General features: G+C 48.2%; 2 protein-coding genes across 7 annotated transcripts in view; one reads left to right on the forward strand and one right to left on the reverse strand.

Annotated features, from left to right (window-relative positions):
• Positions 1–1,124, reverse strand: part of LMBRD2 (LMBR1 domain containing 2) — a 43,541-nt gene extending 42,417 nt beyond the window's left edge. For 4 of the 6 annotated variants that reach the window (XM_041749322.1, XM_041749320.1, XM_041749321.1 and 1 more), the window contains exon 1: positions 793–1,105. The gene's annotated coding sequence lies outside the window, so the exon portion shown is untranslated. Of the gene's footprint in view, positions 1–792 lie in introns of all 6 variants that reach the window. The other 2 variants (XM_041749319.1, XM_041749318.1) reach the window with 2 other exon arrangements.
• Positions 1,125–1,256: 132 nt separating this feature from the next.
• SKP2 (S-phase kinase associated protein 2) overlaps positions 1,257–14,901 on the forward strand; it is a 34,226-nt gene continuing 20,581 nt past the window's right edge. Inside the window, exons 1-3 of the mRNA XM_041750837.1 lie at positions 1,257–1,502; positions 1,970–2,241; positions 13,543–13,654. Coding sequence (XP_041606771.1) covers positions 1,459–1,502; positions 1,970–2,241; positions 13,543–13,654 — 428 coding nt within the window. The 5' untranslated portion in view covers positions 1,257–1,458. The remainder of the gene's footprint in view (positions 1,503–1,969; positions 2,242–13,542; positions 13,655–14,901) is intronic.

Here is a 14,901-nt window from a genome sequence, read left to right on the forward strand (position 1 = left end):
TTCTAGCATAAAGGGAATCATTTTTAATGGTCTGTCACACTGGTTATTTATTTTTTATCATTATTATTTTTCACACTGGCTTTTGAAGGTATGTCGTACTGCACGCTCAAGCAATACTCTATTTCTGTGATGACTTAGCAGACGGGTCTGCTTACTTCTGAACTTGATCAACCCTCTCCATTTTTCTTTTTTTTTAATTGAAGGTTGGAATTTATTCCCCTCTCCCTTCCACTGTTCTCCAGGGGTCACCGTTTATGGATTTCGCACGGTCATCCGACCTGGAAGGCGGCACACTCCCGGCTCTGGCCGCCCCCAAACCCCCCGGGCGGGGACAGGCTCGCAGCAGCTCGCCCTTCAGACGGCGGCGCCGCCGGACGTCGTCGGCGGAGCGCGAGCAGCCCAGCGGCGCTCCACAGCCCTTCACGGACCTACCGACCGTCCCCTTAGCTGTTCCGGGGCTGGCATTTCCGAAGCTCGTCTGGGCTGCCAGGGGGCTGCGCAGCTGTCCCACCGCACACCGTGGCAACCGCCGTGTTCTCCTGCTCCCCTAAAATTAAACCACCGCCTCTCCTTCCGACCGCGCTTTAGTTTACAAAACGCTTCCATAAGCGTCATCTGGCCCCTCACGTCAAGCGTGTTCTCGGGAGGAACCTCGAAGCCGAGGTGCCTATAGGACAGGCACCTGGTGACCCGCAGTGCTAAGGGTCACTGTCTCCCAGGTGGAGGAAGCAGCTTCGCGGCGGCGGGGGCGGGGGGCAGCAAGTGGGACGCCCGCGGCCCCCATCGTCTCACCTGGCCGGCGGACCGGGCTGCCGCCTCCACTCGGTGGCCGGGAACGAAGGCCCGCGGTGGCGGCGGCGGCTCGGGGTCTCCGAGGTCCTCTCGATCTCCGCCAGCGCCCGGCCTCAGACCGCAGACCCCACAGGGCTCACGCCCTCCCCATCAGGCCAGACAGCGTCCGCACAAGGACCGGGAACCCCGCGCCCGCCACAACCGTCCCGGACCTGAGACCGGCGATCCGGGGCGACGGCGGTGACGACCACTAGAAAGGCCTGCAGGCTCCGGGGCAAGCAAAATCCGTCCCCAGTCAGGCGGCTGACATTTCCCAGGCAGCCGGAGCGCCGCCCACTTCCGCTTCCCCGCCTACCGCGTGGACGGCCCCGCCTCGCGGGCGCGGGGGCTTGTGGGTATCTCCGAGGCGGGTAAAGTAAGCCGAGGAAGGGCGTCGCGCAGAGCCTGCGGGACTACGAGGCAAGACGGAAACTACAGTTCCCGGCAGGCAGCGGGGCGGCCGACGGCGGCGGCGGCGGAGGAGGGCGAGTAGAAGAGCCCTCGCGCGCGCGGCGAGGATGGAACGTTGCTAGAGTTCGCGGGTCTCGCTGCTGGGGGTCGGAGCTGCACGCCTCGAGCCGCCGCGCGCCAAAGCGGGAATCCCGGGGGCGTGCAGTTCTGCAATTAATGCACGCGTTTAAAACTCCAGAGGCTGTGGACGCCATGCATAGGTAAACCGATTGCAAAAGGGGGCTGAGAGTGAATGAACCGCCTCAATTCTTTTAGGCCGCGAATATTGCTACTTGCTAATATTGTTGTGAATGTTGTAATTGAATCGTTGCTCAGCCCCTTCTTTGGGAAAGTGTGGGTGGCTGGATGCTTTAGTGCGGTGATCAGCGTGCGGTTTTTGCCTTCCCTTATTGAGCTTTCCTGCCGGTGTACGATTGCTCTCCCGCTTGTCTGTTCCCTCCACTTCAAGACATTCTTGAGGCCTTCTCCGTGATCGTAAATCAAAAAGCCTTTTTGATTTGTTCGGTTATTTTCTTTTTTCCTTCTTGGAAACTCGCCGCCGGCACTTAAAAAAAAATGCAATTCTTAAAGTTTTCTGCATTGCATAACTTAGAGTTTCATGTAGGCCTATCTTTGAATTATTTACGGGTGTGTTTTTGAAAGAAACCGGGGCTGTTCATTTCTGCAGGAAACACCTCCAGGAGATTCCAGACCAGAGTAGCAACGTTACCACCAGCTTCACGTGGGGATGGGATTCTAGTAAGACTTCTGAACTGCTGTCAGGCATGGGGGTCTCTGCTCTGGAGAAGGAGGAGGTGGACAGTGAGAATATCCCCCAGGAACTGCTCTCAAATCTGGGCCACCCTCAGAGCCCGCCCCGAAAACGGCTGAAAAGCAAGGGGAATGACAAGGACTTTGTCATAGTCCGCAGGCCTAAGCTAAATCGAGACAGCTTTCCAGGTAAGGTATGAGGGTAAAACTGTCGGTCACTTAAGAAGTGGACTGAACTATTTATTGCTAATCTTTGTTAAGCGATCTTTAGGATGGCACGCTTTTAAAATTGCCTACTTCTGAAGTCGATTTCCAAAGCAATGGGACAACCCTTTGTCACTGAAATCTACAGGAATCTTGGTAGGTATATATTTTCCAGGTGCACAATTGACTTTTAACCCATGTGAAATTTTAACCCAGAAGATCTTCCTGCCTCCTTCCCTTTGAAGGGAATCTCCGTGTTCAAAGGCCAGCTCAGTGCCATTGTTAAATGGGAACATAAGCAATAATCTTGTAGGATTTTTGTTGTTATTTATATTCTGTTGCTCTGTAGCTTTGGTCGAGTTTGTTGCCATAATTGCTTTAGTTATTTGTCAAAGGACTACTAACGTGAATGTTAAACTAGGAGTAGGGCCTTATATCCCTCGGACCTCCCAAGTGGGATTTTTCTGGTTTGGTCTGTCTCCATTACTGCCCACATTATCTGTTCAGTCACTCAGCCAGAAACCTGAGGGCCAGTCCCTTCCCACCATCTTCCAGTCCCCAACCAATCATTGAATGTTTCCCTCTTGTCTCCTAGATGTTTTTCATACTCTCATTATCTCTTGCCTGAATATTGGCATGGACTCATAATTCCAGTCTTATCCTCCCCTGATCCATCCCCAGAGCTAGAGTGAACTGACTCAGATGTAGAACTCACCATATCATTTCCCCAGGCTTCTCAGACATGTCATTGAGTGTCTCCCAGAGTGGATCAGAATCCGAAGAGTACAAAAGCCATAGGGTAAACACAGTGCAATGACTTAGGGTTATCAGTTTTTCTTGCCAGTAAGTCATTTAAAACATTAATCCAGCAAATATTTGCTGAGCACATGCTATGTGGGAGGCATCGTTCTATGTGTTGGGGATAAGGCAGGGAACAAAACATAAACATTCCTGCTCTCATGAAGCTTCTGTTTGAGAGGGGGGATGCAATAAACATAATAAATGTGGTGTATAATATGTTAGAAGGTGATAAGTACTGTGGCCAAAAACAAGTAGAGAACAAGCCAAGAGAGATTGGAAGTCCTGGGGTTGGAAGATGGTTTACAACTTTAAACCTCACTAAGAGATATTAAGGGATAGCCTCACTTAGACACAAGCTTTTTAAGCAAAGGCATACAGGAGGTGTGAGGAACGTGCCACGCAAATATCTTGGAGAAGAGCGCTCTAAGCAGAGGACAAAGGCAGTGCAAAGACCCTGGTGCAAAAACATGTCATGTTTGCTCAAGGAAGAAGGAAGCCATATGCAGACTGAGCAAAAGGGAGAGCAGTGGGAGATAGGGCTAGAGGTGGTGTTGAGCAAAATTGTGATGTCACCTTTTAAAAGGACACACTGATGTGTATGGATTAAACTATAAGGGGGGTCACGCATAGAAGCTTAGAGGTTTGTTAAAAGGTCTGAGCATATTTCGTAAATATGCTCAGAATCTGGATGGATTCTGACATTAGAGTTGACGGAATCAGGAGGCTATTGAAGTCGTCTGTAGAGGAGGCGATCGGACCCTAAACAGGAATTGGGTGGGTGATAGGGGAAGAATAAGAGGCAGATTAAAAGAAATTAAGATGAAGTCTTGCAGAGCCACGGTAATAAGTATATTCCTCAGTTCTCCCACCAGACTTTCTTTGAAGAAGGGTTAGTTGGTTGCTTTGCTTTAAAAAAAAAAAAAAAAATCTATTGTTTCTGGGTTTTGACTTTTTCACTGGAAAAGAGAACCGGCAGGTTATGATCTGGAAATCTACATCAGGAGAGGGGGTGAATTAATTAGGCAATAAAGGATTGTGGTGAAGTCAGACGGATCTGACGTTACATCCTAATTATGCTGTTTACCAGCCATGGGAAGTTATATGAACTCTCTGTGTCTTCGTTTCTCTTGTGAAATGGAATAATAATACCCACTTCATGGGTTGGTGTGAAGATTAAGTGAAAGAATGCACATGAAGCTCTTAGTATGCTGTGTGCTCATAACACACAATAAATAAACCTAGTTAATTTGGCCAACAAAATTTCTGACACACATTTGGGAAGCTACTTCACTTTTTCTTTTGTCTTTAATCCGGTTAGCCTGACCTTGTTAGTGTAGGTTTTTTTTTTTTTTTTTCTTCAGAACTTAATGTTAGGGGATCCCTGTGTGGCTCAGCGGTTTAGCGCCTGCCTTCAGCCCAGGGTATGATCCTGGAGACCTGGGATCGAGTCCTACATTGGGCTCCCTGCATGGAGCCTGCTTCTCCCTCTGCCTGTGTCTCTGCCTCTCTCTATGTCTCTCATGAATAAATAAATAAAATCTTAAAAAAAGAATTTAATGTTATTTTTAGTATCTGCAATACAGCACTAGCCATTTGCTGCTTGACCAGCCAAATGTGGTGAAAGAAACTTTCTGCTAAGAGGGGCAGGTTTTAAGTAATTTGTCTTATGCTGGTTGCTTTTCAGTGTTGAACGTGATTCCTCTGTCCTTCCATAGTTGTACACAGAGAGAGATGTATAAATTTAAAAAATCATTTTTTAGGTAAAGCACTACAGAAGATGGAGGGATGGTTGTTGGTTTGCAGGAAGTTAGGAGTCAAGTTGGGCCCACAGCAAAAGATGGTGGCAACCGATGAGTAGTTAAGGGAATCAGTGCCTTAGGAGGCCAGAGGAAGGGAAGGAACCCCTTTTGCCAAATTGAGCCAGGTGAGGCTTCCCAGGTGCAGAAGGATTTCCAAGGTGATTACCAGTGGACATAGACAATCTTTCTCCTCCTATTTAGCAAAAGTGGAGGCTCTGAGGAAAGAGAAAGATCTAGAAACAGTTCAGTCAAGGAGTCTAGATTGTGTGTGTGTGTGTGTGTGTGTGTGTGTGTGTGTGTGTGTGTATCTGAAGTGGGAAGAGAAACAAGTTTTATGTTTGTTGCTATCTGAGAGAGAGGCAGAGAAGGAAGCTAATAGGATACATAGTATATGCATGAAATTATACACAGTATGGATTGGTTCATCGGGGCAGAGCTGAAGAGGTGGGTTCACTGATGCAGGATGAGGACAGCTGGCGCAGAGAATTCCCAGTGGGCCTCCAGGAGCCTGGGCCTCCATGTATCTGGATCATCATTCCAGGGAGTCTTGTCTGCAGTTGTCAGGACAGGTGGCTGACAGCTCTGCCAGGATTAGGGTAGCAAAGGCCACACCTCCTTTATGCAGCGATCTGATGACAGTGGCACTAGGCTGAGAGTTTTTCCTGATTCTTCACTCAGCAGCCTCCCTGCAGGCCCCAAGCCAGACACACACATCTGGTGACTAAATCCTCATCATCTTTTCATTTTGGAAGATAAAAACTGTGGCAGAGCCTTATCAGGACAGGTCTGTTGGGCCCTTGGGGGTGAGTGTATGCAAGGAGTTGGAAGTAAGTGGCCCATTAGTGAGGTTAATAATAGACACAAAGAGGACAATTGCATTCTATTCCTGATCATTAAATGCCTGTCCTGGTCCCTTTTCTTCCCACCCCCTACAAACAGGATGGCCATGAAAACACTATTGAACTAATTTGTTGATTAGCTTTTCCATAGCTGTTACACTGCTTGACATTCCAGATCCTGCAGTGGTTCTCAGACTCAAGAGTCTTAAAGTATAGTGTCTGCTGATACCCCAGAGGAATTTGTTCAAAGTGCAAAATTCCTGAGATTCTGATTTAAGAAGTCCTGTCTTGAGCCTGAGAATCTGCTTTTTAACGTCCCCAGGCAAACATTTTTCCTCCAATTTTTTTTCTTAACCAGTAATAAATGTATTTTAGGTTGCAGACCTGGGTGTGTGCCTGAAACACAAATTTCACAAAACTATATTTCCCCTAAGATACTTCCTATCCTGTTCCATTCCATTCTTATCAAACAGTGCTGCTCAAACTAAATTGATTTCATGACTCACCAGTGAATCTTAGCCTGTAGCTCCCAAAGCTCAGCTCTGTAAAAGCCATATTTATGTGGCCCTTTGAGGCCTCTTTTCTCGGTCCTGTAGCTTCCTTTCATTTATTCATTCAACAAGTGGTTATTGAGCATTGTAGAGATTAGGAATATGGCAGTGACCATATCAGACAAAAGACCTTGCTCTCCGATCTCATATAGAGCATGTGTATTATACCTTATTCTCTAAATCACAACTTCCATGGTTTCTCTACTGCTGTTCCCACATTTCAGGGTTGAGCAAGTCTCTTACACAAAGACTGAAGGGGTCCATTGAGGACTCTGTTTTTGTCTTGCTGTGGTTTGCTTTTTTAAAAGTTTTGCCCACTTAGCCAAAACAAAACCCAAAAATACCAAGTTAGTATGGTCTAGTGTTTTTATGATTTGTGGGCAGAGGAAGGAAAACTCATCCCAGCAAAGCAGAACGTTCGTGGTTTCCCAGAAAGGAAGCATAGATTGTTAATACTTGAAACAAGCTAGCATGAGCAAACAGAGCCCCCACCCTTCAGCATGAAAAACAGTAAGTGTGAGCACCAGTGCCTGCTTATTCCTCACGCATGATTTGTTTATCCATGATTAAGAAGAGGAGCAGTTTTAAGAGTCGAGGAGTTTTGCTTATGATTAAGATTTGGAATTTTAACTTGAATCTGAGTGTAGGTGAGATGTTCCAAGCAGTAAATAAGAAAGATGGGTCCCTAGATCGCAGAGATCTCCCACATAGAAAACTCTCCACTAAGCCACTCTCCCCAGAGGAGTTTGAGGCCTAGGCAGCAGTGAGGTTACAGACGTGGACAGCTGGGATTGCACGTGAGGGGAGAAGTGGAAGTGACAGTGGCCAAGGATGACGACTAGCAGGTTTGTGAATCTGGCCAGTGTTCACCCTGTTCACGGCCCCAAAGACTGTTTAACTGCCTTCATGTAGTTGAAGAGCAGCTGCTGTGGGCTTGAATAATTGTTTCCTTTGCTGTGAGGGGCCGGTGTGCACCCTTGGAGAGTTTAGAAGAGGTGAGTGGAGGAAAGAAGGCTCTGGACCCTCCCATCCACTCAGGCAAACAGACCAGACCACAGAGTAGTCAGGAATCCAGGAAACAGATGGTTGATGTTTTGAGAATTAAATATGGCAAGTAAAATTAGATTAAGCATATCATAAGCCTGGATGCCAGCCACTGGAGCTGGAAGACAGATTTCTGCTCCATCTGCTTGGACAGCAGCCAATCTCAGGCTCAGGCCCTGCCAATCAGTGTCCTCTGGTCCACTGAGGGAGCCCCGGGCACTTGGCTGCCAGCTGAGGCCAGGCATTGTCTCCGCCGTTGGTACCCAGCCTCCTGGATGGCTCTCAGCGTCTTTGTTTTACTCTCTCTCCCTGCCTGCCCTCCCTCGCCCTAATTTGAGATCTTTTTCCGTAGCAAGCCAGGTGTAGTTCTTACCTTCCCTGACCTTGGGGAACGTCAGGTACTCAGAACAGGGGAGAGCGTAGAATGTTAGAGCCTCCTGTGGTCGGAAGGGCATCATTTGGAGTCAGACCTAGGGTTGAGTCCCCACCCTGCCACTTACTGGTTGTGAGACCTTGTCTCTTTTGTCACAGTCGCATCTCCTTCTGAAGCCCCTCCCCCACGTCAAAGACTACTCTGTACTGACCCCCGGGGACATGACTTTTGTGCCCTGGGCTTTGGTCTTCAGCCTCATGCCCTGGACACCCAACGGTGCCATGTCATTGCCTTGCGGGTACAGTGCCCTCCGCTACCCGGCAGCCTTCAGACATCCACTCTTGCGTCTTGCACCTGCACCTCAGCGCGTGGGGCTTTGGCGTGCTCATAGAGCAGCCCCAACTTTGCCTCCTGGCTCTGCCACCTAATAGTTGATACCAGCTTGGTGAGACCAGTTTCCTCATCAGTGAAATGGCATCCTGCTGAATATACAGGGTTGCTGCATGTAGAGTCAGTGTGCTTGAATAAATGCTTGAGACTTTTTAGGGTTTTCAGTAAATGGCAGTTTTTATTTTTTTAATTTTTTTTTAAAGATTTTATTTATTTATTCATGAGAGAGAAAGAGAGAGGCAGAGACACAGGCAGAGGGAGAAGCAGGCTCCGCACAGAAAGCCTGACGTGGGACTCAATCCCGGGACTCCAGGATCACGCCCTGGGCCGAAGGCAGGCGTTTAACCGCTGAGCCACCCAGGGCTCCCCAAATGGCAGTTTTTAAATATAAGGTTATATATTTGTTTATTAGTTTGTTTCCAGGTGAGGCTGCTGGGCAGGGACTGTGGCTTACACCCAGCTCCCAGCACTAGCGCATTAATTAGGCACCCAGGAATGTGTGTTGAAGCCAGCCTTATCATTCTGCAAATGAGGAAGCTGGCTGGTTCAAAGAGGCAGCAGTCTTGACTGTCTATAGAATAAAGCCAGCATTCTTCTCTTGGGTGTCAGTCATTCCTTTGTGAAATATCAGTTGAGCATTTTCTGATACTCGTTGCCAGGCTCTCCCCTAGGCACTGGGTGTGTAAGAGTTATAGGTTAGCAAAGGTTGACCAGTCACACAAATACAAAATTAGCACATTGGCCGATTGCATGAAGGGAAAGTAAAAGGTATACTAGATCTAGCCCTATATGGAAGTCTATGGGCCGGGTATTGTGCTGTGTGCTGGGTATGCAGATCTGGATCTGGGGGCAGCAGTGGTCGGGGAAAACTCCTCTGAGGGGGTGACGTTTAAGCTGAGATCCGAAGGATGAACGAGTAGGAGTTGGGACGGATGAAGATGGAAGTCGCAATACAAGGCGCTCCTCATTCTCGTGTTACCTTACTGGCTGGGTTCGGTGCCTGGCTTCGGTGTCTTCTGCAAACCTCTGCCTGCATCGCTGGGACTAGTTTTCCTCTTAGCATTTTAATTACCTAGCTCATCTTGTTCGTTCGTTCGTTCGTTCTTCCTTCCTTCCTTCCTTCCTTTTTTTTTTTTTTAAGATTTTATTCATTTATTCATGAGAGACAGACACAGAGAGAGAGAGAGAGGCAGAGACACAGGCAGAGGGAGAAGCAGACCCCATGTAGGGAGCCTGATGTGGGACTCCATCCCGGGTCTCCAGGATCAGGCCCTGGACCGAAGGCAGACGCCAAAGCATTGAGCACCCAGAGATCCCCCTTGTTCTCATTGTTTCTGATGCCTTATGTGTACCCAACAAAATAAGCACAAGGTGCGTTAATTCATTTCTCCAGCCCTGCCCTTCACTACAAGCGTCCCTAATTTCTTTTCCCACCATTTTGAGTGGACACATGGCCCCCTGTCCATAGTCCCTTGAAGCTGAGCACTCTCTTAAATACCGAAGGCTTAGGCAGCCCTGGTGGCTCAGCGGTTTAGTGCTGCCTTCAGCCCAGGGCCTGATCCTGGGGACCCAGGATCGAGTCCCACATCGGGCTCCCTTCATGGAGCCTGTTTCTCCCTCTGCCTGTGTCTCTGACTCTCTCTCTCTCTCTGTCTCTCTCTCTCTCTGTCTCTCATGAATGAATAAAAAAATCTTTAAAAAAAAAAAGTACTGAAGGCTTTCTCCTGCATGCAGATGGGACTGCCTGACACCTCTCTCTGGGCTGGTATGTGGGGAGTTAACATTCCTGCCCTGCTCCCTGATGTCTTCACCCAGTGACTGACAGTTGTTGGTGGGTTAATACCCCACCATCCGTGCCCTTAGCTGGGACAGCTCTGGGGCAGGTGCTGTGGCATCTCCTGGAGTCCCCAACAGACTTGAACTCCACTTGGCCATGGTGATAACCTGCTTATTCAAATACCCCAAGTCAGCTTCCTTCCCTTCCATGTCTCTTCACTCTCCCATACTTCCTGGGATTACTTACCCAATAAACTATTTGAATTCAGGTCCTCTGGATCTGCTTCTGGAGATCCTAAACTTAGATAGAGTGCTCTTTGGGGCTCTTGGGAAGTCACACCACATAGCCCTTGTCCCAACCCTGTTAAAACCTAGTGTGTTTTCAAAGAGGTGAAGATTCCAAGCAGCACTGAAAAGAAGAGATCCTCACAAAAGGTGAAGGCGCAGATTTAATGAAGAGAGGAGAGAAATAGAGTCAAGAAGGAGAAGGGAAGTTTGACTCTGCTGCTTGGTCCCTTCCCTTACGTTGTTTAGTCTTCACAGGGAAAAACTTGGCAAAATAAATCCCTTTATTCCCATTCTCTGCAGATGAAGAAACCGAGCCCGAGGAATTGGGTGACTTGCCCAAGCTTCACAGCCTTAGGGCACCCGCAGGACATTCCCATCGAAGCTGTGGCTGTTTCCAGCAGTTCTCACTGGGAGAGGCCAAGCACCTGGTGTCCCGATGGGCTTAGGATCGTGGTGCAGTCTCAGCATACTAGACTCAAAATAACTGTGTCATCTTTTGCCAAATCAAATGCTAAAATCTGATCTACAGGGGCAAGAGGCAGCAGAGATCAGGGAGTTAAGAATTAATGGAAGGAAAACTCAAGAAAAGCATATCTATCAACTTTTTCCCAGTTTGGGAAGCAGGGCAAGAGCCCTGTTTGAGAACCTCCGTCCTCCACGCTGACCTTGGAGGAGTCTTGTTGTGGTGATGGAGGGTTGTTGCCACACTGACATGCTTCAGGGTCGTCTCTGGCTGCCTCCCCAGCATCTGGTCCAGGGTCAGCGTGGGGGATCTGCCTTCACCTGTTTACCCCTGGTTTCAGGGCCACAGTGATTCATTTTGTCCTCCAGAGAGCAGGGCATTCATTGAGCAGCTGTGTATCCTCATTTTTCAATAGAGGTCATTTCTTCCAGGAAGGCTTCCCTGATCACTGCTCTACCATCATACCCTGCACAACACCGCACCATGAACCCTCTTGCAGCCCATTATGATACTTTACTGAAACATCCTGTTTGTGTCTCTGACTCTGAGCTGGCCATCCCTTATTCATCTTTGTAGAACAGACACCTGCGTATGCTACACGTTCAATAAAAACATGCATGGATGAACGTATCAGACATTGTGCTAGTTCCTGGAAATACAAAGATTATTAATAGAAAAATCATATTTTTGTTCTCAAGAACTCAGGGCCCCAGCAAGGGCAGAGTCTAAACAGATGAGTAAGTCAGTAATACAACTGTGGTTTAAAAAAAGGTGACCTACTCTTGGTGATGTCATGGGAAGCCTTCCATAGGCACTGGGGCTTTAACAGCAACTTGATTTTAAATTAATAGCAGTGAGAGGCAGGCACAGTGAGTACAGGGCCATTGAGATGTGGCACAGAATGACTCATTCTGAGAATTACAAGTAGGTCCAAATGGCTGGAACATATTTCTAGATAATGAACTTAGAAAAGTGAGTGGGGGCCCTGCCATGGAAGCTTTGAATTTCATGCCAAGTACTTTGGACTTCAGGCTGCATGTTTGGGGAGCACTCCTGAAAGGTTCTGATTGAGGGAAGGGCATGATTCTTCTAGAAAGATTGCCCAAGAGTACCACCCAGAGGCAGCAAGTGCTACGTTTTTCACCCTCCTCAAGGCTTTTCTCCATCATGTTCTCCACAGAGCCTGGTTCAGTGTACCTGTGCATCGAATACTGACTCAAGCTTTTAGCTGGGAAGGGACAGTGTGTTATAATCAGGGTTCCCCAGAGACGTAGAACAAGTAGGAGACATAGGGAGACTTATTCCAAGGAATTGGCTCACATAGTTATGGAAGCTGAAAAATCCCAAGGTCCACAGTCCAAAGGCCTGGGAACCAGGAGAGCAGACAGTTAAGTACAAGTCCAGTTCTGAAGGCAGGAGGAGATCCACATCTCAGCTCAAAGGCAGGGAAAAAGCCAGTTTCCCTTCATCTGCCTTTAGTTCCCATCGGGCCTTGGAGAAGGGAATTTGCATTTCTCAGTGGACAGACTCACACGTTCATCTTCTGCAGTAACCCAGACACACCTAGAATAGTGTCGAGACAGATCTCTGGGTACCCCTCAACCCAGTGAGGTTGACACGTAAAGTGAACCATCACAGAGGGGAGAGGCTAGCATTAGGCTTGGTGTATAAGTGCAATTGGGGGCAGAGGGTGGGAAGGCGAGTTACTGAACTAATCTAAGTACTTACTCTTCTTATCCTAGGGCCATCGTCCTATTATCCTGCTCTTGTGGGTTATTCTGTGTATGTTCATATGTGAGAATTCTATTTGGAAATTGCTTTTGTGAGACAAAAAAACCTGATCTTAATTGTATCTACCTTTTTCCCCCACCAGTTTTTTTATTTTTAACACAGCAGCCCGAGCAGTTCTTTTAGAACTTTCTATGCTCAGAACCCTCTAGTGGTTCCGCGTGACATTCAGAGTCAAAGCCAAAGTCCTCATTATGATGTACAAGGTCCTGCGTGACCCGCCCCCTCTTGCTTCTCTACCTCATCTTCTGTCACCTCCTGCTCGCTCTTTTTCTACACTGACCTTGCTGTTCCCCAAACAGACATGCTGTTCCCTGTATCTAGAACACCCTGAGGGTACTCACAGGGCTGGCTCCCTCACTTTCTCAAGCCTTTGCTTGGAGATCACTCTCAGTAAGGCCTTCCTTGACCGCTGTGTTGAGATTTGGAACACTGGCCCCCTTACTTCCTATCCTCTCCTTTACCCTGCTCAGTTTTTCTGCATGGCACTATTCAGTTTTTACATATCATGTAATTTACTTATGTGTTTTTTTAATATGTGATCGTTTCCTGCCACTAGACTGTAAGCTCCACGAAGCTAAAGTGCTTTGTCTGATTTCCTGCTCTCCCCCCAACACCCAAAGTGCCTCCTGGCAGCATAGTAAGTAGAGAGGTACATGAAAGCTCCCATTGGGAATTGCACTTGTTAGGCCAGGCCAATTGACTTGAGTGCTTTCTGTAAATCTGAAAGAAAAAGGAGAAAAAGGAGAATTTGCCTTTTAGATAAGGTCACTACAGGGAAATCACCCCCCGAATCCACTTCTGAGAGAAACGAGGCATTTCCCAGCCACCAGAGGCATCCTACCTTAGACACTGTTGTATGTATGCTACTTGAGGGGGTGGGGACTTGCTCTGGACCACCCGTTAACATAGTGTCTGCCTAAGGGTGGTTGGCTGGTGCTGAAGGCAAAAACGATTGGAAGAGTGTTCTTGGTTTTGTCTCTTCTCCTTTGCTGGGAAAGTGCTGTGCTGACCGCAGATGAACAGAAAAACAATGGTAGGATAGTCATTCGATTAGTGTTACATTCCCCTTCTAATATTGTGTATCCTTGACCTGCATGAAAAGACTCAGTAGACTTGATCGGGTAAAAGAATGACAATGAGAAAACACATTTATGTTTTCCCTCCCTTAAAGGTGTTTCCTGGGACTCACTTCCAGATGAGCTGCTCTTAGGAATCTTTTCCTGTCTGTGCCTCCCTGAACTCCTGAAGGTCTCTAGTGTTTGTAAGAGGTGGTATCACCTAGCGTAAGTATTTTTCACCTCTCTTGGCATTTGTGGTTTTTTTTTTTTTTAAGATTTTGTTTATTTATTCATGAGAGACACAGAGAGAGAGAGAGAGAGGCAGAGACACAGGTAGAGGGAGAAGCAGGCTCCATGCGGGGTGCCTGACGTGCAACTGGATCCCGGGTCTCCAGGATCACGCCCTGGGCAGAAGGCGGCGCTAAACTGCTGAGCTACCCGGGCTGCCCTCTTTTGGCATTTACGTGGGAGAAGGGGAAGGTTATGTATGTATTCATGTGGGCCTAGTGAAACTAAACACCGAGAAAAATGTAGTAGCACAGAGCAGACTAGGTGTCTTCGTATTTTTATTAACCATCAATGTCGTCATTTCAGGTGGAAGGGAGGAGGCCCCTGGAGGTGTAAACCTACCCACCTCTGCCAACTTCTTTTTTCTGTATTTCTGTGCTTATTGGATGCTGACTCTGGACCAGGCAATGGAGCACTAGAAGTGGGGGGCTACAGGGCTGCATAAAGGCCTGGCCACTCCTCACACCAGTCCTCACACATGGGGGCAGGGCAGGGAGCACGGTGGGGAGCACAGGCATTGTGAACCATTCTCTGCCACTTAATGCTCTATGTGACCTGGGGACGTACTTGACACTTCTGAGCCTCCATCCACCCGTATATACCGTGAAGATCATAGTACCTTCCAGACAGGGCAGTTTAAGGGTGAAATAGGAAGATGCTGGCTGGCTCGTGGAATCGTGCGGCACATGGCAGGTTGGGGGCACCGCTTTCAGGTTTGCACAGTGAGCTGCATATGCTACGTCTCGGTGTGCTGGAAGGCAGTAACAGGCTAGCTGGGATGGGGTTGGGGGGAAGACTGTTTTTCATTTTGAACTTTTTTTCCCTCTGTACCACTTGTCATCTTCCAGCCCACCACTAGCCATCCTTTGTGCTTACAGGCATGTGTCTCTCGTCTCCCTCCATGTATCTAGGGCTCTCACTGAGAGGGCAAGAGCTCCTTCCCCTCCCCATTCAGGGCTGTGTGGGCCATAAGACACGGCAGGCATTTGCAGGCGTGGGCTCTTTGCTGAGAAGAGCCCTGGGGAGGTATGCACACACGTAGTGGTGGTTGCACTGATCCCGCCCCCAGTGACCCCATAGTGATTTTCTCTTTCAGCCAGTCGTCCTCCTTGCGCAGAGTCTGTTAATGTTCATCTCAGTTGTCATACAAGTAATAGCCGGCATCTATGAAGCCCTGCCTTCTT

This window comes from Vulpes lagopus, chromosome 3 (assembly GCF_018345385.1).
Source record: "Vulpes lagopus strain Blue_001 chromosome 3, ASM1834538v1, whole genome shotgun sequence".
NCBI classification, from domain to species: domain Eukaryota; kingdom Metazoa; phylum Chordata; class Mammalia; order Carnivora; family Canidae; genus Vulpes; species Vulpes lagopus.